The 27586-nt window shown below is 46.4% G+C and overlaps 1 protein-coding gene across 2 annotated transcripts in view; it reads left to right on the forward strand.

Annotated features, from left to right (window-relative positions):
* chl1a (cell adhesion molecule L1-like a) overlaps nucleotides 1-27586 on the forward strand; it is a 41267-nt gene that overhangs the window by 1426 nt on the left and 12255 nt on the right. For both annotated transcript variants that reach the window (XM_076163448.1, XM_076163449.1), the window contains exons 2-21: nucleotides 15688-15845; nucleotides 16017-16125; nucleotides 16224-16411; nucleotides 16502-16624; nucleotides 17782-17952; nucleotides 18180-18218; nucleotides 18461-18572; nucleotides 18655-18836; nucleotides 18930-19064; nucleotides 19470-19610; nucleotides 20421-20532; nucleotides 21070-21236; nucleotides 21680-21845; nucleotides 21938-22062; nucleotides 22192-22293; nucleotides 23059-23256; nucleotides 23553-23623; nucleotides 23712-23934; nucleotides 24983-25098; nucleotides 27129-27333. In XM_076163448.1, the coding sequence (XP_076019563.1) occupies nucleotides 15764-15845; nucleotides 16017-16125; nucleotides 16224-16411; nucleotides 16502-16624; nucleotides 17782-17952; nucleotides 18180-18218; nucleotides 18461-18572; nucleotides 18655-18836; nucleotides 18930-19064; nucleotides 19470-19610; nucleotides 20421-20532; nucleotides 21070-21236; nucleotides 21680-21845; nucleotides 21938-22062; nucleotides 22192-22293; nucleotides 23059-23256; nucleotides 23553-23623; nucleotides 23712-23934; nucleotides 24983-25098; nucleotides 27129-27333 (2767 nt within the window). In that variant the 5' untranslated portion in view covers nucleotides 15688-15763. The remainder of the gene's footprint in view (nucleotides 1-15687; nucleotides 15846-16016; nucleotides 16126-16223; nucleotides 16412-16501; nucleotides 16625-17781; nucleotides 17953-18179; nucleotides 18219-18460; nucleotides 18573-18654; nucleotides 18837-18929; nucleotides 19065-19469; nucleotides 19611-20420; nucleotides 20533-21069; nucleotides 21237-21679; nucleotides 21846-21937; nucleotides 22063-22191; nucleotides 22294-23058; nucleotides 23257-23552; nucleotides 23624-23711; nucleotides 23935-24982; nucleotides 25099-27128; nucleotides 27334-27586) is intronic.

Here is a 27586-nt window from a genome sequence, read left to right on the forward strand (position 1 = left end):
GTAAATAGCCCAAAGCCTCCATTCTGTCTGATTGTGAGTACGCAGCCTAACGGACAGGGGAGGAACAGGTCACCCTGGTGTCATCGCCCTGTTTTCTAACCCTAGGCATGTTTTTCGTTCGATCTTTCCAGTTTGGCAGATATTTACAAACATGAAAGGCTCTTGGCGCGTTATTTAACAGGAGCTTGGACTCAACATGAGAGGTGATTTACCAACAAGCCCATGTAAGGCGGGTTTATAGTTTATAGACGAGGGTCCTGCTGCATCCAGAAGGTTTTATCCTTTGGCATTAGTGAGGAGGAGGAGACGGAACAGCAGCTTTGGGTTCTATGGGCCCTTCAAGATGGAGTGTTTCTGCTCTGAAGGCCTGTTTGAAGCTTCTCAAGTTCAAACCTCTCAACTCATTCAGAAGCCAGAAGTCCTGCTAGAAATACAAAACTGTCACAGTGCAAACATCCCCTACTCTGTCTCTCTCTCCCCCTCTCTCCCTCTCCCTCTCCCCCCCTCTCTCCCTCTCTCTGCCTCTCCCCTCCTCTGTCTTTCTCTCTCTCTCCCTCTCTCTCCCTCCCTCCCTCTCTCTGAGTGTGAATGGGGCCTGTGTTGGCGGATGAGTAGCTCAGAACTTTGGCCACGCTTTGCTCTGTGAAGTTGTCCCATTCAAGCCTGCGTAGCTTTGTCACGGGGAAATGGGTCGGCCGCTTTGATTGTGGGACCCAACTCGACTGAAATGGGGTAATTGGCGAATCCGGGGGATCCTTTGCTCCCCGTAGTGATGTTTTGGCCGAGCTTTCAATAAATGCACTTACAGCGATGCAAGTTGCTACAAGAGAACAGGGAAGGGTTTGGATCCATACTCTGAAAAACATTCAGCTCTGTGTGTTCATCCAACCAGAGCTGCTCGCCCAGATTATCATCACTGCACAGAATACAGCAGTGTGTGATACGTATGGATGAAAGGATGGGAAAGTATGGATGCTACAGTGAAGTAAACAAGTATGCAGAAAATCTCCAGTTTTGGAAATTTGTAATAAAATAAAATAAAATAAAATAAAATAAAATAAAATAAAATAAAATAAAATAAAATAAAATAAAATAAAATAATGCAGCAAATTAAATATAAATCAGTATTTAGTATATTAGCTATAGTGGTCAGATAAATATAGAAGGCAGAAAGTGCTATTAAATGTAGTTGTAAAATGTAGTCTACTGTGGGAGTTGATAGGAGTGTAAAATCCCAGTTACTTTGTGCCTCTGGTGTACACACATGCTTTGCAAATACACGCACATAAAGCAAAAACACACACACATCATTTTTCCCCTCTGTGATACAGTGTTTAGACTAAAGAGTTTTCCACAAATACAAATTGAATTTTCCACACGCATGGCTCCGTGGCATTTTGTAGTTTATTAGAGGCCGGGTACGGATGATAAACCCTGAATGCCAGATGGCGAGGGGTTTGTGTGAGTGCACATCTTATGAAGTAAACAGTTGAACGCTCCCTGACAGCGGATTTGGGGCTGAAAATGTCATAATGCTTTGACAGCATGAGATGGAAATCAAAACTTTCTGGGGAAAATTACACACAAGTGGCAACAATGAGAGGAGATGAATGTAAAGCCACGGCCCTAAATCACATTTCCAAAGACTACACACTATCACCCAGGGGACAGGTATAACCAGCATGTGTTACCACATGTCAGGCATGCTGTCTCCACCTATCTACTTTCCAGGGAGCAAGACGAGATAATTGCTCCTTAGCTGCTCCTCTACAGTATAATTGGAGGCAGTTGGAGGGATTTTTTTTGCTATAGAGTGCATTTCCAGATTATATCCTGGCTTTAAAGGGATGGTTAAAGTGACAAAAAACTTTCTAAAACTCAGATAAATTGAGCAGAATCCAGCCTGCATGATCCCTGTATCATTATGTAATATTATGGGCAGTATCCTCTCGCACTATTCTGTTACTGTACAACTCAGCGAAGCTGCCAAATGGGAGAAGCTGCCAAATGTGTCGTGACAGAACAAAGTATATTTAGCCGCTGTCAGCATTTGAGCGGCCCCATTGTTAGCCATTAGCAGCAGCGGGTTCAGCCCTAAGAGCTGGGGCAGGGGGGACGGAGGGGAGGGGAGAGGAGGGAGAGGGAATTTCTCAGCCACTTAATCAGTGTCACACAGGGAGGAGTAAAACCCTGCACCAGTCAGTCACAATCAACAACACCATCCTATCAATGTGAAGCCGCTGGCCCCAGGCCGCATATACAGAAGAACTAAGGTGCTGAAATATCACATAACCCAGTAATCCAATTTAGTGTTGGGATGAAACATCTACATCGCAATTCCCCCTCGCTCCTCTTTCATCTCTATCCTCCATATCCAGATGCCAGTCAAATGTGTGCGGCGTAGTTGTTTCAAACTGTGAGATGCGTCAGGATATGAGGTCGTGTTTGAAAGGTTGTTTTGGTAAGAAGCAAACTCACGATTCTGTTATTATTTGCTATTATTCAGCGGGCGATTGATCATTCAGGCTCTGTCAGTGTCGGCCGCCTTTATGTGTTGTTATTAGATATGAACCGTCTCTGTATCTTCATGTTTGATTTGGTGTAATTTGTGAGAAGAAGAAGTGGAACAAGAAGGAGCTTTTTTTGTTATGATTACAACATGATTCAGCTCAGCAATGATAGCCTGAGCTGAGCCGCCCGTGATTGGGAAGTGGCAAAACAATAGTATTAAATTGTTTACATGCACATGATTATGCTGAGATGAAGGCAATAAATGTTCTCTCGACCACAAATCCACTGAATAACAGAGTAACGGGCCTCATTCTGTGATTATGCACAAGCGTCATGTTTACTCAGAGGACTGCTGACTCACATTCATTCCGTCTATGTCTGAGGCTTAATTACATTTTTGTGGTAATCGCAGTGCAGATTATCTGAGCAGTGACTACGTGTCAGCATTGTCACCGGCTTGTTATCCGTGTGCCCAACCAGGTGTGCAGACAAAAGGTGTTACATGTTCATCTACAGGTGTAACAGAAGTGAAGGACCGATCAGAAATGAGGCTGATAAGTTTGATGTAGTGGATAAAACTTAATAGAAGTTAATATGATACCATAGAATGAGGGAAAACAATAACATGCCCCCTTTAGATTCATACGTTTACAATTAAAAGTAAAGACGTTCACGGGAAGATGAAGGAAATGAAGTGCATGAAGTCATTGGAGAGCTGAGCTTAAGTGCTGCATATTGTTCAGGTGCCTCGAGTAAGAGGAAGGTGTGTTTAACTGCTGGCAAAAACGCTTTGTGAAGAGAGTGTAAAGCAGCAGATTATTAATAAAAGGCAAATCTGCAGTGCCGCTCCACCTCCCACATGTCAATAAAAAACTTTAATAAAACAGGAAAATCTTCAAAAGCGCAAGTAAGGAACGCCATCCCGGGAGAAGTCTGAGGCGTCTGCTTACAGATGTAACCTCTGACCTCCTTCTGCAGTCTAACAAAAGTTGTTGAACACATATCAAAAAGGATTGCGCAACCCCAGTGGAACTAATTGAGAGATAAATCTAAACATGGCTGTGATGTAATGCAGGACGCATGTTAGAGAGGCTGATTAACGCAGCGTGGGACCCCCGCGTTACGACTCCCAGCTCCTAGACCATTCATCATCCGTGTTTGAAGAGAGGAGAAATGAGGTGAATAAAACATAGAGGAGGCTGCAAATGAGCGCTGCAGAAAATAATTAATTGATGATTGGGAAAGCAAAATGCCCCAGTCAAACATTTGTTGTGGATTAGCGCATTAGAGCAGCGCAGCCATCGCAATCGTTTACATATCAATAGATTTAATAGTCTCACTGAGGGCGTTCTTGCTTTAGCACTGTGTAAACGGATAATCTGCACATAATGCATGCATGAATAAATGAAGCAACTCCATCATAATGTGAGACGGGTTTGCTCCTTTAAAATTCTGTTTTACTCACAATAATGAGGCGTAAATGGAAACACACCAGCAACCAACACCAACACCGAGGAATCAAAGGGGAAGTTTGACATTTGATGAGGAAGAGGACGGACCTTCTGCCTCTTCACTTCAGTTCATTAGAATAGGACCCAAGAAAGTGAATGCTAACAGGTAAAGTGTTAATATATGTGTTTAGCAAAGGATTTATTGCTCTTCCTCGTTTATGGAATGCTTGTGAAATCTTGACTGGAGACGTTGAGGCAGGAATTTGCCACAGTCAACAGCCTTCACAGGAGTTTAAAATAGACGTCTCACTGCCTGAAGTTTGATTGTTTCTTCTGCCATTTGACACGTTTCTTGACAGCGAAGGAACCAAACTTTCACCCGCGATGGGATCGAGCTGGAATCTCATGGAAATCTTTAAAAAAAAAAGTCAGACATTCCGAGTTAACGTCTGCAGCTTAGATACCAGGATTCTTGTTACCATGGCGTCTTGGCTTTCTGCCTCTCAGCTCCGGCCGTTCCTAACAACCGAGATCAAAGGTCACGACCGCTCCAGCCGACAACTGTTTGCTGAAATCAACGCCTCACGCGGGGGGCACAAATAACTCTGCACCCCGCCTCAATACAAGTAACCGTAGCGTCTCCTGCATGCAGCTCGAATCAAAGAGGAACACTGAAATCTGGCTTTGAGGGCACTTCAGTGTGGTTGTCCTCGGCCTTCCCTCCGCCCCCGTGCTCCACTCTCAGGAGCGTTTGCACAAGTTCAATACACAATAGGCTGCATTCCTCCTTTGCGAGTGAGGAACATGGTTTGCTGGCACTTGAAATCCTCTTCACTCCATTCATCTGGTCTCTCGCCTTTGAACAGGGCCCTCACTGTTAAGACTCCTCTTTTGAGACAAACCCTCGTTTTGAGGCAGAAATACAGAAATAAGCTGTGACACACACGGCGCATAACCTCGTTGACAGTGACAGCATGTCCCCGTCTGCAGGCTATGAAGTAAACATCCTCTCCCTGTGTGGTCACCTCACGCTGAGTTCTAAGTGGATAATCGCAAACTCTCTCTTATCTCGCTGTTTGAACCTGGAGAGTCGGAGCAACTTAGACAGGCTTGTTCAAAATCAGAGCATGTCTCGCCTTCAAACTGAGAGCAAAGTGTTCAGCTGCTACACGTGTGTGGAAACATAATGATAAGAAGTCTTTCGTGCTTGACAGGAGAGAAGAATTTGTGTGTGTTGCATATGGACCATGTTCACACATGTTCCTGGCTTTGAGCATGGGACGATCTGCATGAGTTATAATGGCTTTCCATCACACCTTACAGATATCAGAGCTGTTGGGAAACAAACGTTAAAGTGGAAAACATGTTTGTTCTTGTGCTTTCTAGCACCTAACTAGCCTGTTTAGAGCTTATGTGTTGTGTTTCGGGTGTTCACTGACGTATGAAATGCGTTGTTACCTGTTGTTGGTGTTGAATCATTCAGCAGCAAAAGTGAAGGCTGCAGTTTCACCTGGCGTGTGTTTCATTCTGGTATCTGTCTCTTTACCGCAGTTAACAAATTCATTTTGAATTCATTCAGTATATCCTGCTCATATGTTTTGGTTTACCTTTGTCATATTTCCCCCAGGACTCTGAAAGCTGCCGCTCTGCTGTTGGGGGGATTAACTTTAACCCCTTGCATACAGTGCTATGATTTTGCTCATCTGCTGATGACATTCCGAACAACAGGCTGCGGACGGAACGCCGTTTTTTTCCCTGCTGCCGGAATTTGATTCATATGATAATGAGCTAAAGTCCCATGGAGTCTCTTGCTCCTGTGTTGTAGACATCATCACCCCCCCACCCCTCATCACAAACTCGACCCCCCAACACCTCGCTCGCTCTCTCACTTTGCTTCTTTCTCACCCAAACACCAGATTCACAACCCTGTTGAGAATAAGACTGTTGTGGCAATACGCCCTCAGTGTGCATGTGTTGATATGCATCAGCTTTGCCACCACATTAATACACAAAAGTTCAGTGTGCATATCTGCACGCCTGTCTGTTTCCCAAACGCCTCATGACAGTGAATAGGTGAGGGTGAGGCCACTGGATAATCTCTGATGTGACATTAAGACTTGTTTGTAGAAAAGGTTCTTGAGTCATCACGCGACTCAGTGCTTGATGTGTGGTCCAACATGTGCAAAAGGCCAAGGTGAAGGTGTCCCTCGTCAATTTAGAGAGGGAGGGTGATGGAGTGATAGTAGGCGTGAACACAAGAGGGGCATGAAGGCCACAGTGGGCTTAACCCACACCTGTCACAGGTCAGAAGGTGGTGGAAACCCCCTTCCCCCCGCTCAGTTCTGGGGGTTGGGCTCGTGTCCGACAACATTTGAACTCTCTGACTTTTACAAGCACGCCTGCGTCACACTGCCATTGGTGTTTCTGGCTAAGTGTTTCTGTCTGACACTGATTTTTCTCTCTAACACTTGTGGAGAGGGGTGAAACTGAAAGTGTGGCTGTTATACCCGTTAACGATTGTGCAGAGACTACAAACACACAGAGGACACGATCCCTGTATACAACCCCTCCTCACTCCTAAAGTGGAAGTTTGTGCTACTTTCGGTGTTTGTATGATTACTTGCATTGAAATTACCAAAACAAAGACACACACACACACTCACACTCACACTCACAAAGTGCAACACAACTCACCAAGTTTTTACACCTCGGCACACCAACACATGAGTACACACGAGTTGCTGTGGAAATCTGGTGAATCTCCCAGAGTCTCTGAACAAGCTTGTTAAACCTCCATGTGCTGAAACAAAGTAGCAACAATCTGAGGTAGAGATACTGGATCTTTATTTAAACAAGGTATCTCTGCCTGTAGATACAGTTTGGCTATAGATGTTATTGCGCACACATTGTTGCTGGGCCAGTTAGTTCAACAATTATGATAATGACCATGATCATAGTAGAAACACCCCTTTTCCTTAAGTCATGTGTCATTATTTGACTGGTGTAGTTTGAGGCCTTTGTTGTGTTCCTGTTGGTGTTAAACAGGAGAGCAAACGTACTCTTAAATCTAAGCAGTGGCTTTGTGTGAGAAAATTGGTGTTGATAATTGATACCCAGCAAAGTTGCTGCGGGGAATGTGGCGATGTCTCACTCAGACTAAACCTGCTGAGGTCGATACTTGGCTCTGTGGCTGAGGATGATCATCACCTGCCGGCACGTAATGTCTCTGTTCAAACATTTATTCAGCGGGATTCAACTTTTTAATTTTAATGTGGCCCACCTGTTGGCACGGTGACGGGTGTTAAGCGCGCTGTCATCTGCATACCGATTGATCCGGGCCACCTTGTTCTCTTTTTTTCCCTTTTTTCTTGGTCCTGACACTTTCCTTTAAACACCACCTCCCAAACTTCCGACCCAACATGGTGGAACCCGTAAAACACTCTTTAATGGACCCTTTCAATTGGGCGCGCAGACCAGAACAAACGCTTTTATTCATGGTGTTCCAAAAATGCTAATGAAGCAAGGCCCGGTCACTTTCACAGGGGCGCTCCTGTCATGGGTCTGTGTTAGGCCGTGCTGAGGCTGTCGCTCACACACTCGCATACACGCTCACTTTAAGTTAATAATATTCATTTATACCTAACAAGCTGTAGAGATCAAGGGCAAAACAAGCTGAATCCAGATTTCCAGTGCAAATCATTTCCTCCACCATCAGTCGTGCTTAATGACACTGACAACACCTCGGTAGAATCAGTTGAGTTTCATGATTAGACTCTTTTCTTCCTTTCACTCTTTGGTTGAGAGTACCACGCTGTTCTCCTGAGCGCCTGACCCGATCTGTAGTGATTTGTCAGCCTTTGTCGGAGCTTGCTGCAGATGTAATGATCTTTGAGGAATGTCAGTGAGGCCTAGCTTTGAAGTGACTCATGAGTCTTATTCGTTTGACGTGTTGCAGCAGATGTTTCAAACCTCATTCTATCCCACGTCGTCATGAAGAGGCGGACATGTCATTTATTTTTGATGAATTTCTCATGAGTGCAATGAGTGATTTTGCAAGGCCAGGAACTCTGTGTGCAAATCCAAAGGAATACAATCAATTTCTTTTGCTATTCATCACCATTGCTCCGTGTATCATTCTGGCAATTTAAACTTGTCAGACTTGTTCTAACCTTAGAGATTATCCCTGATACCTCTTGATGTCAACCGCACTTATGGGACTGGAGTACTGACTCATATTACTGTCCGTGAACTATTTCTTTTCTGTCTTGTTTGAGAAGAGACGTGCTGCTGCAGCTGCGAGGCTTTTGACGAACGTGTTATTGTCAAAGTGACAGGAAAAGCACTCTTCTTATTGTTTCCTTTTCTCTCCCTTAGGTTCTGAGGCAAACCGCAAAGTATGTTGTCTCGGTTTGAAGGGAGGGGCGGGGACGGAACGCGTGCACGGCGACAGCGATCGCGGTGATTCGTGCGCGCCGCAAGACAGGACAGATCCGGCCCTGTAGAGGGGCTTCATTAATTTTCATGTCTGAGCCCTTTGGTGATGACTGCTAATCCACTGGATAAAGCTGGACGAGCAACAGCTGTTATTTCCCAACTAGAAAAGAAGTATTTTTAACAACAAGTTTCCAATGTTTCTAGACACCTCTGCAGCTTCATGGGTGGCTGTCACGCTTATTTACTTCTTTTCTTTTACTTCTTTTCTTCTCATTTGTGTGAAGAATAGAGTGTGAGAGGGGCTACGTGTGTGTAAAGGTGCAATGATCGTGGGCTGCACTCCCTCGCTTCCTTAAACACAAACAACACGCTGCTGCTGCTGACATTCCAATGTCTTCTTGTTCTTATGTACCACTGAGATCCTTGCTGCAGTAATCACAGTAATTGCTGAACATTTATTGTACTATACGGAATGTCGGTGATGGATACTGCGCATGTTTGATAATCTAATGACTAAATTAGGAGCAATTAGTTTTGATGAATAAATGTTAATGTCATAAGCATTTCTCTGTTTTCCAAAAAAAATAGACATGGCTGCATTTGAAAAGTAGACAGTTGATTTAATTGATTAAATTAATTGGACTTGATTAAATGCACACAGTGTCTAGTGTCTCATTAGAGCTTATTTAACACAGGCAGTGTGGGGATCCATCTAGCACCCAAATCAGACTTTTAATAGGGTTTAAAATGGCTGTTCAGTAAAGTAAAGCCTCCCCCGTTTGCTTGACCCCTGAAGGCACCTGAGGGCATTCTGATGAAGCAGTTTCAAGTTCAAGACTTCCAGTGACATCAATGAAACCAGACTAGACCAATAAACTGTTTTACTTGGTAGTTATATTCCTGTAATTCGTTGTGATTAAGACGGTGGACTGGCAAGTCGGACATCAGTGTCTCCTAGAGTCCCTTCAGAGCCTGTACCAACCCAACAGATACCTCTGGAGATGATCTCATAAAGTAATTAGTAGCTTAGCGCAGACCACAGAGCACAGCATCGCTCCATTATCTCTCTTTTGTGATAGTGATGAGGAAGGTGTCAGGGTGAAGAAGGTGTGAGGACTCCAGGCTTTGGTGTCTGTGGGGAGGAAGCAGAAGAGTGTGACCGCCTGTCTCCATGCTGTCTCTTCCCTTGTTGCTATGTGTGTCCAACTGATTCAGCTCTCCAATGCCATTCTTTGTCACTCTCTCACTGCTGCACGCTGGATGATTCTCTGCCAAGTCATCTTGTTTCCTAGACTGCGTAGGCCTGCTAAAGTTCAGGTTGTAATGCTTTGCGGTCGATCAGGAAATCTTTGCTTACCCGACCTAAAGATGTGTGTTTTCATTGCAGGGGTTTAAAATTGCAATCGGCTGTCGACTGTTTGCATGCCAGAGTGTCTCGCCTTTACCGGCAGCTCCTCACTTGCGATCCCACAAAGCGCTGTGTGTGCCAAAGCACTTTACCCGCTCATAGCCTGAGTGAGTGAGCCAGGCGGCACTTAAATGAGCGACACACCTCTACAAAGTGAATTCCACGCGGCGCATGTGGTCCTCAAATGTGTCCATTTATACTGAAGGGTAAATGGTGGAAGGAAACACTGGGGAGGCACAAACAGACACATGCACTTGTCTCGGGTTGATATTTATTTAACCCCGTAAGACCTGCGAGTGAAGGTGGAGTCTTTCAAGTGTTTGTAATGTGACACGCTCCACGTTTTTCCTTTAACCCGGCTTTGTTTGTGTTCGTTTTAGAAAGATGTGTGGAGTTCCTGCTCCTTTCCTTGCTACTGGAAGCACAGGTTTGATGTGTTTGATGTGTGTCAGAGAAGCTGCCAGGGAGATGTTTGTGTAGATTCCAGACCCAGATGATGACCGGTTTGCAGCAGCGCCCGGGGACTTGAACAGAGACGACAAGTCACACATTACTGCACAGACGAGTTATGACAAAGACGAGGACGCGTTGACCTTAAATGTAGGGAGAGACCGCATCCTCTGACCTTCAGTAGGTTTAGATGTGGAGTCGTTCAGAAGGTCACAGACTGGGTTTGATTGTGCTGCTGTAATGGTTTACCAGCAGCTAAACACTTGACACCTTCTGGTTTTACTCTGTCAGTCTGACAACACCGCATTGTGTACGTCAAGGTGCAGTGATCTGTGTGTTTACCTGGAAATAGCTCAGACTTGATTGCGCAATGACAAGATTTGCATTACTGTAGTTTCAGGTGAATTATGAGTCCAGGTGAACTTTAAAAAAAATGTTATGGCCTCAGGTTAGTTTGATCTACTTTGTAACAGTAAGACGAGTTATGAACACAGGAGTCTGACATCTGTGGGTTTGTTTTGTTGTTGGCCACTTGGAGACAAATGGAGATAAGCAGGGAACTCTCACTGTATCTGCTGCATCTGGATGGCGATAATGAAACAGGGATGAAGAGATGGTCACCCATCGTCTACGGACAACAATGATGTCATGTTTTGGTGTCAGCAGTTTACCAACATGTGGCAGAGGGCTGTGCAGTAACAACATCCACATCACCTCCGCCACAAACACATGACACGCCGCTGCCTTTCAAGTGGTTTCTGCGGTTTGGTCTCTTCCAAGCCAAACAACACCGGCTTTAGGATCCACTTGTTGCTTAATTACACATTTTTCACATGTATGCTTTTATCCTACATAACTGCATTTTTGAACGAATGCCCGACTCGTTGTGTGTGAGTAGTTTCCGCGTGCTTTGCGGTTGTGCAGGTTGTTTGTTCTGTGTGTGTTTGCTCAGGAGTTTATCTCAGGTCTGAGCTCTGTCACGTCTCTCTGCACCAGAGGGCGGACGGGAATCTCCTCCATCCATCACGGCTGCCATTGTCTGTGTTGACAGCATATTTTGTCAGCATGCATTTCTTTTGCATGTGTGTGCTTATGGGAGATTTCCATACAGTGTTGTGGCTGGAATCTATTCTACTGTGAGTCCCAGGAACGTTTCAGCATGTGGACGAATCATGAATGGCTCTGTACTTAGGTGTGTCTGGTAGACTTCCGTTCTTTACTCTACTAATTATACACCCACACAGTATATTAATACCTATTTTAAATGCAGCCGTCACGTGTTGTGATCTGTCAACAGGTTTTGCTCGGACGGTATCTCGTAAATACCGTGCGTTTGTGAGAGCCTTTGCGTAACGAGAAGTAAAAGCCCAGTAATTACCCGAAAGCACCAGAGGCAAGAGCTGTCGGGAGGAAATGCATCATAACAAAGGCGGGACGGGGCAAGGCGACATTTTTACCGAGCCACAACAGGGGACCGGGACGTCGGTGAGGCATGAAACTGGAATTCACAGATGACTTTGTGGTTTCACTTTAAACACGTCACGTCAATTTAACAAGTACAATGAAGCCGGTCACACACACACACACACACACACACACCTCCTCCTCTCCTCATTGGGTTAAATATTTGTTTATTTCTGTGTGAGTGTGTACCTGTCACTGATATGTGTTGCTCCGGAGCACGAGGAGGCTTGTTCTCCTCAGCTGTTATGTGTGGGCAGAATGTGACTGTGAGATCACATATACAGTACATGCTGTATATGAAGTGTGTGATGTGTGTATTTGTATTTCCTTCCCAGGCTCCAGAGCCAGCAGGTGAGCGGATGTAGATGTTTACCTGCACCTGTTGTGATGTTCAGCCATGTGCATTTGCATTAGTCTCTGTATGTGCACGCTGGCTTGTCAACACGGCGTTGTGAGGCTTTACCTTGTAGGTGTTTGTAGAAGCTTCATAATGGAGCAGTGCACTTTCAGCCCAAAGGCATGTCAGACACACATATATGCACACGGGATTAACCAAAGTAGGAAATGTAAAGCTAATTATCCAGCTATGTATTCTGGTATCTTATTATCAACAACATCATGTCTATTTCAGGCATGTTCTCTACCCCAGGGCAGCTGATGGGAATGGATGTACGCTTACACAAAAGCTCCGGCCCTCTGAGGGAGGAAGACTCCTTCCCTTTTCTTTATGTAGCCGAGGAAAACTGCATTAAAACCATTCAAATGGAGCCCAATGTAAAGGGGGCGTCCATCGTCAGCGGAAAGCATGGAAGGATCAAGGAAAAAGGGAGTGAGAGGGAGTGAGAGAGAGGGGGAGAGGGAGGGATAATACGCCTGTACTTCCTCTCCGCCCGCTCTTTAATGCCGGCCGAGTCGCCCTGCAGTGCTCGCTTTGTCGCGGTCATTGTCACCGGCTTAGAGAGCCTCTGCCAAGTCGAGAGGCTTTGGCAACATATGTCACTCCGGAGAGTCTCCCCGTTGCTCTTTAGCCGCTTGAGTGAAGGGGCGGGCACAGGGGGCACACCTCCCCCCCCCCCCCCCCACCCTCACCCTGCAGGCAGCGAGGCAGGGGCAGTGTGAGGTGGGGTTGGGGGTAGGACGTGTCACAGAGAGAGATGGTGACTCAGTGGGAGCAGAGGAGCTCCTGTATGTTCTCCATGGAGCTGATGTTCAGGTCCTTTGGCCCTCAGCTGCAGGTGGACTGTAGAGTGACTTTGAGACCAGTGAGTATGAGCTCTGTGATGGAACACCAGCTGTCTCTAGTCAGTGTGTGTGTTGGTGTTTGTGTTTGTGCAATACCTCTGTACCTGTACAAGTATGCATGTATGGCCTGGGGGGGCTTTGGTTGGACAGAGGGAGGTCAGAAGGTTTACAGAAGAAGAAGAAGAGGAGGGGGCGGTGCAGGGCATTGTGTGTATAGTGTGTGTTGGCAGGGATTACATCCTGTGGTAGTCACACTCTGCGTGCACGAGCCAAGTATGGGCTTAGGGTAAACAATCCCTGCAGATTTGTGATCCTCCATGTGTTCAGGTAACAGATCCCTCCACTCCCACCACAAACGCTTAGTGATGCGTTTACAGCAGGATGCCAAGATTTCACTTTTTAAATGGGCCGTGCCAGCTTTGGGAGAGTAAACCGTTAAAGACACAGGTTTCTACGTGTGGACAAAGACTCAATGATTTGCTTCCCCCCTGCATCACACTCTTCCGGCGTGAACCAAACTGCGGGTTTGCCACAGAATGAAAGCAGCGTGTGTGTTGTCAAGATCAATGTAAATCTGGATAAAGAGGGTCCCTGCTTGTGTCCCTGCTTGTGTCCCTGCTCGTGTCCTTGCTGGTGTCCCTGGAGGACCGGGCCTAACCTACCTAACAAGGACACACGCTGGGGCGATGCTGTTTTCTCTCTGATTTAAAATCAAAACACTGTCACCGACTGTCACAACACTTACGCCCATCTAATGCTAGATGGTCTCTATTGCCAAGCTGTGTGTATGCGTGTGCATGTTTATGTCTGGGTGAAATACAGTAACTACAGCCTTGAAAGAGACATACACACACACACACACAAAGAGAGAGTGAGAGAAGGAGCGACAGAGAGAGAGAGAGAGAGAGAGAGAGTGAGAGAAGGAGCCACAGAGAGAGAGAGAGAGAGAGAGAGAGAGATGTCCATTGCAGTAATTGGAAGAGAATCACAACAATATTTGATACTGGCGCTGACGACGCTATGTCTGAACCTATTTCACTAAACGTGGTGAGACAGGTTGGTCTAAGGCTGAGGCTGAGGCTGAGGTCCATAGGTCTCATTCAGTTTCAGTATTGTGTATCTACTTGTAGTAGTTTGTCTAGTTTCTCAAAAACCAGAGAGAAGAGATCTGAACAGTAGAAACTAGAGCAGGTGATCTCCCTTTAGGTGTCTTCCGGATGAGGACCTAAATCTGGTGGACTGCTTCCATAAGGGGTCACGTACATATGGCTGTGTTATACTAAACAGGTATAGAGACATTGAACTGCCCCACTTATGTAGCCAACATTACGCCGATTCAGTCAAGTACAAACCATTCAGACGTATCGGCAATGATTGTTGGGGTTTAAGCTTTGAAGAGTCCTCGTCTAGTCATAAATACTTCATACAATCTCTGGATTTGGTCCTCTGATTCTACATTGAATGAATCGGCTCATGTCAAACTTCCCTCCATTTGGCACATTAGCCACTTAGTGTCGCATTGTCGCTCATTGTTGAGATGTTGTAACACAACTCGCCGGTTCACTCGTTCCTTTGAACCTCAGAGTTTGGCTGCAGGCTCGCTAAACCCTGCAGGCACAAAGGCTAATCTGCTGTTTGCTGCCATTGCTCGATCCCAACACGGCACATTGTAAACTGGCCTGGAGTGGCAGAAACCCGTCACAATTCCACGGTTTTGGTTCTCACAGTGCTGAATCTGTGTCAGCCGGCGCCAAACGGGGGGTCGCCCTCCAGCTAAGACAGGAGATGTCGCAAGAATGAAGGTGGGAAAGTCGAGCCGGAGCAGAGGTAGGCTGCGGCTCGATGACACCATGCTGAGGAGGAGGAGGAGGAGGAGGAGGAGGGTTCTTGTGAGGACACACTGCTGCATGTGTGTGTTTCCTCCTCTTGTGAATACGGGCGCTGTTGTGGAAACATACGTATAAGGGATTAAAACAATTTCTCTGTAAACACGTGCATATGAGGTTAATGAAATATAGTAGTTATATTAAAAATCATTGTGTATATTCAATCACAATTTAATTCTGTTTTAACGCTCAATTTGCTCTTAAATGAAATAATGTGAAAAATGGCTTTAATCAGGTGAAGTTGCGTCTCTTAATCTGAGCCGCTCAGTCACAGCAGCTCGGGCCTGTCGGGCTCCTCTGCTGCGACTCTTCTACCTTCCGGCTCTCGGGCTTCACATTCTTTCGTGTAACGGCCTTCAGGTAACGTCAAGGAATTTTTGGAAGCCCCATAAATCAGGTTGTTGTCCTGAGGCGCAGCATATTCCGAAGCTAACCCATGCAAACACAACATCGCCGGCTCTTTATTAGAGGGTTTTAATTTAGTTACAGGCAGGAAAATATTGCGTCTCTATCGGCTGGCAGCGTCCACACGGCGTCAGACCTTGTTTAAGTAACTGCCCCTTGGTTTTTCCTTTAGTTTGGCTTGGCAGGCAGCCACGGAGTATTAAGTGTATAAGTGCTCCTTTTCGACATTGCTACCTTCGCCGTGATCACTCTGCGCTCAGTTTATGGCAAAGCCTCTCTCCCTGTGGGACGCTCCTTCAGCGCCGCCGCCCTCTGATTAGAGTGGAGGGCTGCTATCTGGCTGCGCCCTGGAATTAGTCTGTGATTGTCCCCTGATGTTGAGTGAATGAACTGGCTGATGATGCTGCTCGTCTCTCTCTCTGTGATCCCCCTGCAGCTCCTCTGACCCGGAGCAGCGCCAAGTTCAAACCGGGATTCTCTCCTGATCTCTAAGGACATCTGAGTGGAGGGTGATGAGGTTGTCGGGGAACCTGCGGCTGGCCCTGCTTTTGACCTTGACCTGTGGGGTCACATGTCTCAACATCCCCATGGAAGGTAGGAAACACTCACATTCCAGACAGGTCATGTTTAATATGAGCTGACATGATGACTCACTCCATAAGTGAGACGGAATAACACGAGGAATATGTGTTGTCTTTGTAATTGTGCAGTCCCGTGGCTGAGTTGTGATATCTGTGTGTGTTTGTGTGTGTTTTCGCTTGGTAGTGGAGCAGCTTCCGACCATAACGAGTCACACTCCCAGCCCTGTTATTGCTCTCCCTTTCGAGCAGAGTGTTACTTTAAGGTGTGAGGCCCGAGGCAACCCGCCGCCACAGTAAGTGCAAACCTGCAGCACGTGTGACTGCTCTCGCACGGAGGCTTGTTGCTGCCACAGACTAGCATAATAGTGAGACGCTCGTTTCGTCCACACAGGTACAGATGGACGAGAGACGGGAGCGAGTTTGTTCCTCCGGACTTCGCCGCCACGCAACCCGAGCGGAGAGACGGCACTTTCGTCCTGCGTAACAAACACTTCACCCAGCTGCCGGGCAAATACCGCTGCTACGCCACAAACAAGCTGGGCACCGCCATGACGGAGGAGATCCAGCTGATCGTCCCCAGTGAGTCACAGTTCAGTCAGAAGCTAAACTGGACCTCAAAGTGTTTGCGTTTTCAATCAGAGTTTAATTTCTGTCACTTTTTGTGCTCAGATGTCCCCAAATTTCCAAAGGAGGTAATGGAGCCCATCGTGGTGGACGAGGGGCAGCCCATCGCCCTGAGGTGTGACCCCCCCACAGGTGTCCCCCCAAGACAGATCTTCTGGATGTCGCACGGTAACGTTACCTCACCCTCGTCTCAATAAGTCTCCTCCTCCTCCTCTACACTTTCAGTTTTGCTTGCAGAGTTTTGGTTCCACGTTTCAAATCTCGAGTAGCAAATTGCCGCGAGTCTTAACGCAGATTTGTTTCGCACTTGTTGCCAAAACGAAGGACACGCACGCACGCACACTCTCACACACGCTGGAGTGTCGCACAATCATTTGGAGGACGTTTCAGGGGGCCCATTTTCCCCCCCTCATCGCTTCCCAAAGAAAGCGTTTCAGCGTGTAAGAGGTCACTTCAGCTGTGTGTCTGAAGGGCTCGGCGGATGGGGGCTGAGTTTTCTGTCTAACCCCTGGAGAGTCCAACAAGCTCCACTGATCTCACACACACAAAAACTCCAAACACGAGGGCTTCGTAAGATGGCAGGTGTGCTGCGTTCGGAGGTTTGCTGCCTGCAGGTCTGGGACGAGATGCAATGATACCGCTCACACACACACACACACACCCACACACACACACACTTTGCTCTGAAGTGAGAGAGAGATGTTTTTCTGTTTGTGTAGTCAACTGTAACTTTGCAGTCCATCTGTAGCACTAGAAAACAAAATGTTGGTTGCATTTTCAACTAAATGCAAACGTTTACTCAGTTAAATTTGGATATTATGATAACATTGCACCTCAGAAAGCGAGACATTTGAGTCCAGACGCCTGGTTTTCTGTACTGGCTCAGCTGGTGTCCACCCTCTGGAGTGTGAGTGACTTGTATACGTCTATAAGTCAGAGTCAAATGTGTCTCAAGCTCTGTGTGAGAGTGTGAACGCCGACCAAACAACAGACGGAGTCAGAAGGGCCCCGATGTTAAAATGCTCTAAATGGGTTCACGGGGGGGAGTGACAGCATCTCAGTGACCCGTGACTCAAATAATGGCTCCGTCTAACCAAATGTGCTGTCACAGCGCACTTATGACTTCACCAGTTCTATACAAGGAAACTCTTGGGGGCATTTCCATTAAGTAGAGAGCAGCAGAATGGACTGAGTCTCATTATGAGCTTTTCACTGACATACTACATGTTCCCTTGAGTATTTACCCTTTACTTTAATCCCGCTGCGTTTCTAAAGTTTTGTGATTGATATCGTGGTAGAATGAATGCAAATGTGTTCTTTCGCAGGTCTCCATCACATCGAGCAGGACGACAGGGTTTCCATGGGCACCGACGGCAGCCTGTACTTCTCCAACGTCTTGCCGAAAGACACCAGAGAGGACTACTGCTGCTTCGCCGCCTTCTCCAAACTGCGCACCATCGTCCAGAAAAGTGCCATGGTTGTCCTCGTCAAGGCCTGTAGGTCGCTCGCCGCCGCCGCCGACTCCCAAAGAAGCCGGCGTGATAATTGATCATGTAGTGTGAAATGAAGACGTCGGGTTGTGTGTGTTTACAAGCTCCCCTCTGCTACATTCCGTTGAGTGGAGAGGCTTGCCCGGTCATGCTCGCTCTGCGGGGCATGGTGGGAGGTTGACGCACGCACGCCACTTCTTTAGTATTCTAACAACACTTTGTTTTTGTTTCAGTGAATCCCGCTAATGAATCTGATGCCAGCAGCAACGCCAGTGAGTGACAGTCGCACATCAAAACCTTTCACAGTAAAAATGACTCACTGTGCCATCGATGCATTTGTGTGATTTCTCAGGGAGCAGATAACATCGTCAAACAGCCCATAAATTTGATTGTGTGTGTGTGTGCGTGTGTGTGTGTGTGTGTGTGTGTGTGTGTGTGTGTGTGGTTTAAATGAGCATTGATTGATTAAATGATGCCAATAAATAAAAGTGGACTGTCTTTATGTCCGCTGCAGCTTTTGCCCCCCCGGAGAGAAAACCCAGCCTGCTGCTGCCCTCTGGTGTTCAGACAGAGGTTCTGCTGCTGAAGGGACAGGAGCTGCAGCTGGAGTGTATGCCAGAGGGCTTGTATGTACAGCAGCATCATCATCATCAAAAGGTGTATTATATCGGACATGAAGGCTCTTAAACATGTCCCTGTGTCGTTCAGTCCAACTCCAAAGGTGGAATGGATGAAACTGGGAGCCAAGCTGCCCACACGGACCAAATACAAGAATTTTGGGAAGCTGTTGAGCGTCTCTGGTGTGGAGGAGAGTGACGAGGGGAAGTACATGTGCAAAGCCAAAAACCCGGCAGGAGTGGCCGTCCATTACTTTGATGTGATAGTGGAAGGTACAAGGTGTTCATTAGCACATGCAGGTGTGAGGAGGAGGCTGCTGCTGTTGTTGTTGTTGTTTACGCTTTCTGTTCTTTAATGCGTCCCAGAGCCCCCAAAATGGCTGACGGAGCCTCCTCAGGGCCAGCTGACTGTGGTCAGATCAGACATTCAAATCAAGTGCTCGGTCACTGGAAAACCACAGCCGGAGATAACGTGGAGGAGGAACGGAGAGGTGTTTAAAGGTGAGCAGAGAAGCATCCGGCTCATATTAGGATTTATCTATCCAAGACTGAACTGAAACTGAAACTGAGTCTTTATTGTTGTTCTATCATACAGATGACCTCATTAGCATACAACTGAGTTCCTGGCAATCTTTGAAATAGTTTTTCATGATCTTATGTTGATGTAATTGCCTGTTTTCCCCTAAAGAAACCCTTTTCACTGTTTTATCATGTGATGTTTCCTTCACACGTTTCTTTAAAAGCCCATCCAGGGACGAGAGCTGCAAATGAGCTCCTAGTCTCGTATACATTACATCTGTCGCAGCTGTTACATTCTTTACTCGTCTGGTCCCTGTTGTATTAAACATAACAAATAGAGGAATAAAGGCTCCTTGTGGAATAACGTGTTTGTTCTGTCCGCGTCAGATGAACCGCTGAGCCACAGGCGAGTGTTGGACGACACCGTTGTCCTCCAGGACGCCGGGCCAGAGGACACGTCCGTCTACCAGTGTGAAGCCTCCAACAGTCACGGCACCCTGCTGGCTAACGCTAACATCATGGTCATCAGTGAGTAAGAGGAAGTGCCTCTAAGGTCTCTCTCTCTCCCGTGGGTGCTTCTGGAACACAGCGCAGGTTCTTTCAGGCGTGAATTCCACTCAGCCCCCCGGTAGAGAGACGTTTCCGCAGAGATCTCGCTCTCTGTGGAATCCACAGCAGCTACAGATTGGCTGGGAGTTTGTTCAACCTACAAAAATCCCCTTTTTTGCCGTAATCCCCTGGCTGCCCACAGAACATTATCACCCTGGAAGCATTTTCAGGGTAGATGATGTCCGTGAGGGACTGCAGCCAGAGTGGATCTGCACCTGTTTTTGCAATATTTTCCAGTTTTCGGTTTTGACCGATTCCGGCAGCAGTGGAAGGCGGCGTTGGCCTTTCTTCTGTTCGGGCTGCTGCTGTTTCACTTCGCTGTCGTAGGCGTTTTTGTGTGGCTCGGGGGCCTGCAGATTTGTATTTCTTTATTTGATCTCCTTTAGCTCTTGAAACTCTGCAGCAGTGACCAAAAAGCCCACCAGGTCACTGTTTCCACACAGCCGACTATCAAACAGTCACAGTGTGCAAATCACACACATATTGAGGCCGATATCACCTGTGAAAATGACTTCTGCCAGCATTTCAAGGAATAGATTTTAGATGATAGTTTGCAGTCTTACTTGCATACTTGTTTGACCCATCAACTCCCTTCATTCCTGTCATGAAAATGAGCTTTAGTTCCATCAGAGCACCTTAGTTTCCTCTCTGCAAAAACATCTAATATGCCACAACTCCACATACTGACGGTCTCCTCCTTTTCCTCTTCCTCCTCTTCCTCCTCCTCAGATATGCCTCCTCTGATGCTGACCCAGGACTACCAGGAGTACGCTGTGGTCCAAGGCGGGGACGTGGTCATGGATTGCAGGGTGTTCGGCTCGCCACCGCCGACCATTTCCTGGTGAGGATTGTGTCAGTCTGACCCGATTTGCACCTGCACTCGCCTCATATCAGCCCGCTGTGTTTCCCCTTCTCCGCTCACACTGGCGCTCATTCTATTTAGCCCTTTCTGATGTCGGCCCACGTCTATTTAACGACATAATCATTTTCGTTGCCTTTAGATTGGGCTAATTAATCCCGTTAACGACCGATGAAGCTGCCACGATTCCACAAAAGGGAAACTCGATCCCAGACAATCCCTGACAAAACACAAAGTTTAATCAGACCCTCAGCCAAGGACGATAATAGGTTTGATTCAGCGGACAGAAATCCACTTTCACTTCATTGAATTCGATATCAAAGGCAAAACACAATTGCAGGCAAACATTCATAGTTTGAAATAGTGAAATTGAACAACCTGTGGGTAAACGGTGCTTTCCCAAATATAATCAGCAGGTTTTGACTCTACTTTTCCCGTCTCCGTTCCTTAAGCGCTCCCGTCGTGCGAGAAACGTTCGGCACGCGCGCTAAACGATGTGTGAACACTTCTCTCTCCCAGGGCCAAGGATGAAACTCCAGAAACCATCGAGGGGGAACGATTCTTTGTACTTCCGAACGGATCGTTGCAAGTCATCGGTGCAGAAAAAGAGGACAGCGGGGAATATGTGTGCGTCGCCACCAACACGGAGGGAAAGGCGGCCATCACTGCCGCGCTGGCTGTGAAAGGTACCTTGGCAAAACCTCAGAACGAATCATTACACCAGGTCGCTCATTAGGGTTCAAGTCAATACAGGCGGGGTTGTGTTTTTATATGAGAGCCCGGAGGTGTCTCACACTCTGGGGACGCGTCTCTCTGTGTCTTTGTGTCTCTGGGTCTTATGCTTTGTTTTGTTGGTTTTTATTACACACTGGTTGTATTACTTTATTGATCATAGATTAGTTACATGAAGATGATCTCTTCCAATGTCAAGCCCTTAGAGACATGTTGGTGATGAATAGCCAATAATGACTGGATTTGACCCTCTTAAACTTTAAAATTAAAACTCATCCCTCATTGATGAAGACCTCGTTAGGTCACGGGACATATTTGGAAATATATTGTTAATGGATCAATATCTTATTTCTCTCCCAACGTTCTCACATCTTGTATAACATTTTTATTTTTCCAGGCCCTACGAAAATAATAGATCCACTGAAGGACATGGAGGTGATCAGCGGGTCTACAGTCCAGCTGGTGTGTGGGGCAAATTACGATAAAAGCCTGCGGAGCTCTTTCAAGGTCCTGTGGAGGAAGGACGGGGAGGAGATCCTGCTGTCTTCTGAGGAGAACCCCAGGTAGGAGAACGCAGTTTGATAGGAACACTCCAGTTCAAACAGAACCAGCAGGGAGTTTGCATTGATCCTAATGAATGTGTGTTCGTGTTCAGGTTCTTTGCAGATGATGGCATGCTGCAGATCATGAGTGTAAACCGGAGCGATCAGGGCGAGTACACGTGCATCGCTCGAACCAGGCTGGACGCGGACAACGCCACCGCGCTGCTCACCGTCCTGGGTAAGATGATTTACTTAAACAGGTCAAAAAGATTGAATGAATTAAAAAGAGGCCTCACAGTTGTGGTTTAAATGTCGTATACATTGTGAACATTGTGTCCCGTGTTTCTGCCTATGTGTCATGTCACAGACGTTCCTGAAGCTCCAAAGAATGTATCGATGTCAGTGATTAGCCCGAGGAATGTTACACTGTCTTGGGTCGCCGGAAACGATCACAACAGCTCAGTGACAGGTGAGACACACACGTGGCAACGCTGCGAATGGTGCGTTAAGGTTTGATCTGTGTGGGAATCTGGCAAAGGCACCTGCAGGAGAGGCCAGTGTTTCTGTGGTGTTATCCCTCTAATTTAGGGAAAAGCATGAAAGTATTCAGCCGAGGGAATCACTGCACGCTCCTGTTAGAAAAGCTAAATTAGAACTTGCGCCTCGAGAGAAAACAAAATGTTAATCTGAAACTGAATTTGTTGTGAGTTGCGGATTCAACAGATTTTCGTCTCTGTTGTAAGTGCTTAACTTCGTCAACAAGCAGAGAGCTGCAAATAGCTGCAAAGTGCAGAGGAACCCAGCTTGGCAGAGAGGCTTTGGTTTACGCTTCAGAATGGGATTCATTTACATTTGGATCTCAGTGATGATAAGAGATTTTCATCGATTACTAAGTGTTTTTCTCCTCGCAGCCTTGTAACCCTCGTGAGATTTAATAAGCACAAATCTTTGATCAGAGATGAAAGAAGATATGCCTGAAGAAAACCCTTTGAAGGACAGATATGTGATTTGTGTAATGAAAGCTTTTGTAGGAGCATATAGAGTTAATTTGTGAAGTGGATCACAGTTTGGCTCATTACGAAGTGGGTGTGCGTAGAACTCAAAGTATTTAGCCGTGTAATGTCAAACATGTAATGTATGTAGCTGAAGAATGGTTTACGAGTAAAAGCATGGTGGAAGGTTTTCTCTTCTGGCTGTAATTAGCAATTGTCTCTTGTGTTCTCCTCGAGCGCAGAGTTTGTTGTGGAGTACGAGGAGAGCCAATGGGAGCCCGGCAGATGGAAGGAGCTGGAGAAAGTTCCCGGTAACCAGGCAACAGCCGAGCTGGCACTGCACGGACACCTCGACTATCAGTTCAGAGTGTACGCCATAAATGCTGTCGGACGTGGACCCCCCAGCGAGCCCACAGAGAGATACAAAACCCCCCCCACAGGTCGGGCTCCAGCCTTTTTAATTGAACATTTGGGCCTTTTGTCTTCTGTTGAAGCCATTTTGTTGGTTTTAACTTGGTGGGTGATACTTTGGGCTGTTGGAAGCCTCGTTTTAATATCTGCGTTGTAAAAAAAGGGAATGACTGTGCTGCAAGTACAAAACTGTTCACTTTGGCAATAATGGATGGAACACTTGACTTTTCAGAGTAAACAACTATTGTGGAAAGAGAGGGTGGAACATTTGCATTGTTGATCAGTAACAAAGAAGCATTGAACAAATACACAAATCTCTCCAAAGCTCCCGATAGGAACCCAGAAAACATCAGAATCCAAGGCCCCCTGCCTCATCAAATGGACATCAGCTGGGAGGTGAGAGAAAGGCTTTGTATGATCAAAGGGCATCACCAGCTGAAGAGAGCACACAGTTGAACTAGTCTTGGTTGTTGTCTCTCTGTAGCCGCTGCGGCCCGTGGAACACAACGGCCCGGGCCTGGAGTACAAGGTGAGCTACAGGAGACGGGGCCTGGACAAGGTCTGGACGGAGCAGCTGGTCAGGAGACATTCGTTGGTGGTGAGGAACACGTCCACCTTCGTCCCCTACGAGGTCAAGATTCAGAGCAGGAACAGTCACAGCTGGGGACCGGAGCCCAATATATCCATCGGCTACTCGGGAGAGGACGGTGGGTTACATAGGGGTTTGCTTTGTGTAGGAATAATGGGAAGTTAAAGGGGACTTCACATTCACAATGGCTTCTTCTTCTTCTTCTTCTTCTGCCATTTCCCCTCATTAGACACACTGAATGAAATCAAAGTCGAAAGGATCCATTGGGACAAATGCGGCCCTGTGTGTGAACGCTTTCATGTGATTGTAAGGATAGAATAAAACACTCCTGCCTGCATATGATGTCGTCATGGTTACAACTTCAGGTTGTACCTTTTAATGCAGGGAACGGTTCAAAATAAGACACGAGACATCAGTGTGGTTCAATGAGGTTCCAATAGGCCCCTTAATTAAAATAACAACGTGAATCTGTATAATTTGGTCCCTTGAAAGTTTGAATCTCAGCTGTTTTGTCTGTATTTCACTTCCATTCTGCCAGACTCATGCATGTCAGTCCTTATTTCCCCTGTGACTCTCTTCCATCTCTTCGGTTTTCCTTTGGCGTTGTCTGCGGGAACGTGTGTCAGGTTAACTTTTACTTTCTTCATCCCCTCTGTCCACCGCTTTGCAACCCCGTGCAGCTGTGCAGCAGTGACTTTTCCTCCCTGCCAGGTGGTAAATAACCTTTGTCGAGCAAAGGGATGTCAAATTTCCTCCTCCATCTCCGAAGCTGTGGGGGATTTGACAGATCATGACAGACTTTGTGCTCCCGGTCCACTAGTTTCCTCTCTCCTGTCTGCTGTGATTCTGCTCCGTCCCTCCTTTATACTTGTAGAGGAACATGTAGAGCAGAAAGCGTTTAGACCATTTTCATTTTGCCTTTTGTTGCCCCCCTCCCCCCTCGCTAAAACAGCTTTGGTTTATCTGGTAGCCAGCTGTGTAAATTGCTGCACTCAAAATGCTGTCGATCTACCTGCAAAAAACACCATTTCAGCTCTGAGCATCAAACAAAGCTGTTTTCTTCTGTCCGACAGGGTTCTCATTGTTTTTGCCCCCTCGTGTGTAAAAGGACTGAAGGTGTTTTGTGAAGGTGTTTGTGTTTTTACTCCCCTGCTTGTGTTCTCCAGTCCCGACCGCAGCGCCACGGGACGTGGCAGTGGAGGTGATCAACACCACCGTGCTGAGAGTCAGCTGGAGCCAGGTGCCCGATGACACGCTGCGAGGTCATCTAGGAGGCTACAACGTAAGTCCACCTGGTCTCCACTGTGTCAGAGGCTGTAATGAGACCTTCCACTTGGGATAAACCTCTAGAAAAGTTATGAAACTCAAGACTTTTAGTGGCAATGATCGGCTGGAGCTTCGTATAGTTTCAAACTGCACTGAGGAACCATTTGACCTGAACTTATCTTCATATTAACACACATATCAGCTCAACGCCCCTCTGTGACTTGATTTTGCTGTGTGATCTAAGTTACGGACTGATTCTTGTGATATTGCCTAACTATGGACTAAACGGTCTACTGCCTTTCTGTCAGTTCAAAGTCTTTCGGCTTCTTCAGCTTCTGAATGTTTTTAATGTTTCATTGGTCAGCACTCACATCTCTGCTCCTCCTGTAAATTTACTCATTTTCTTCCATGATATCCTACTGAATACCAAATAATTACTGTATATATTATAGAATTGTTTGCTGGGTGCTGTCGAGAACAGGTTCAAAGAAAAAGGAAGGAAATCACTTGTGCATGCGGCTAAAAAGGGACTCGAGAGTTCAGAACGAAAATAAAAGGTTGTCACGGTAATGGCTGCAGATAATTGCTTCTGTGTATCAATATGTGCCGCACACCTAGCTAATACACAGTTGGTCACTTATGTAGATTTTTAGTGTAATGGTACAAAGTCCATGTTTACCCTTTTCCACCTTCCTCCTGCTTGTTCTAGCACTTTAACTGTCGCTGATTTCAGAATCCTTGACATTCAGCAGGCTAGTTTTGATTCAAACGGTTCACCACGGTGACCTCCGACCCTAAATCCCCTCATCTTAACTGCTGCTTGCATTTCTTCACTCACGTGGCTTCATTCTGCCATGTCATCATAACTGAAATCAGCCCCCGCGGGACGACGAGCCGCTCTCCGACTCTTCTGTAATCTTGTCATTTACGAGCACTTCTCCCCACCAGTAAGTGCAAACAAAACATCAAAGATAAATGAGCGATATATGGCGACGCCGCCGCCGCCAGTCACTTCTATCTGTCCTAATACACCCGAGCTCCATTAAAGCAACGCGAGCTTCAATCTCCATATAAATATTTTGCAGCACACAGCAGCGCGGTAATGCCATGCTAAATGGCTGCGTAGGTGGAACAGGATGTGATCGCTCGTCACAGGAAATCAAGCCAAGTTCTCCAAAAAATACAAGTCACATGTCAGTTTTTGTGCAGACTCACATCCCATAAGCATACGGGGGGAAGGATTATTCCCTAAAGTTGTAATAGTTTGGGACTTTGTGATTCATTTCTCACTTTCTGTACTCTTGGCTGCACTAATGGCCGCCGTCTGAATAATGTTTCTGTCCCTGTGGAATCATTTTGTCATTACTAAGCTGGAAAAGTGGAGCTGCTGCTTTGCGACCGAGCCACAAGTCAACAATCAGCCTCCTGCACATGTTTGCCACCATGTTAGACGTTTACAACAAGCGGGTGAATTACCTGTCATGATACACTTTCACAAATTGGCTTTTGTGCAATTTTGTTTATTTCATTCAGATCTAATTTAGATTTCCTTAATTAAACTTAAAAGTATATTTTAAAGATATTGATGTGACAAATGGAAATGGCCGGCGAAAATGATATTAGAAATGTATTCAGGCAATTTAATATCTTTTTTTTATATTACTGTTTAACACTACTGCAGATTAAAGCACATTATGAAGTCCGTTCTGTCCGAAATTATTTGTTTAATTTGTGTAATTGTATTCTAAATAATTGCCTTGAAGGTATCTGGGTCTCTGTGTGTGTGTCTGTGTGTGTCTATGTGTATATGTCTATGTAATAAGAGAGTGACATGTTCTGAGGTGACGCAGCCTTTTGATCATATTACTGCAGATGATGTGATTTATGGGACAGATACAGTTTGTTGTGTATGAGATCTGATGTCACTCACTCCCTACTCTCTCTATCCCTCTCTCTCCCCACTCTCTCTCTCCATCTCTACCCCCCTCCCCTTATCATCTCCCCTCCGTCCTCCTCCTCCTCCTCCTCCTCCTCCTCCTCCTCCAGGTGCACTGGCAGAGGAATCGGAGTCTTCTGAATCCCAAAAAGGTTTCGGAGGAGCGTCAGTCTCTGGCGTTCCCCGGGGAGAGGAGTCACGCCATCGTTGCGGGCCTGAAGCCATTCTCCGAGTACAGAGTCACCGTCAACGTCTTCAACAAGAAGGGCAGCGGGCCCAACAGCAAAGCGGTCACCTTCAACACACCAGAGGGAGGTGAGGCGGCTCTGGGGGAAACAAACACACACATAACTCACCATGTGTTGTGTGTGTGTGTGCTCCCTTTCCCTGTCTCTAAACACAAGGCGAATGTAAACTTAATTAATCTCTAATAATAAAATGCATAATAGCTCCTGCTGTGCCACGTATATACAGATTAAAAGAACAAGTTATAGGCCATAAAATGTCTACACACACACACACTAACACACACACACACACACACACACACACACACACACACACACAC

Source organism: Genypterus blacodes, unplaced genomic scaffold (assembly GCF_046128005.1).
Source record: "Genypterus blacodes isolate CSIRO-AG114 ecotype Tasmania unplaced genomic scaffold, CSIRO-AGI_Gbla_v1 ptg000131l_1, whole genome shotgun sequence".
Classification (NCBI taxonomy): Eukaryota; Metazoa; Chordata; class Actinopteri; order Ophidiiformes; family Ophidiidae; genus Genypterus; species Genypterus blacodes.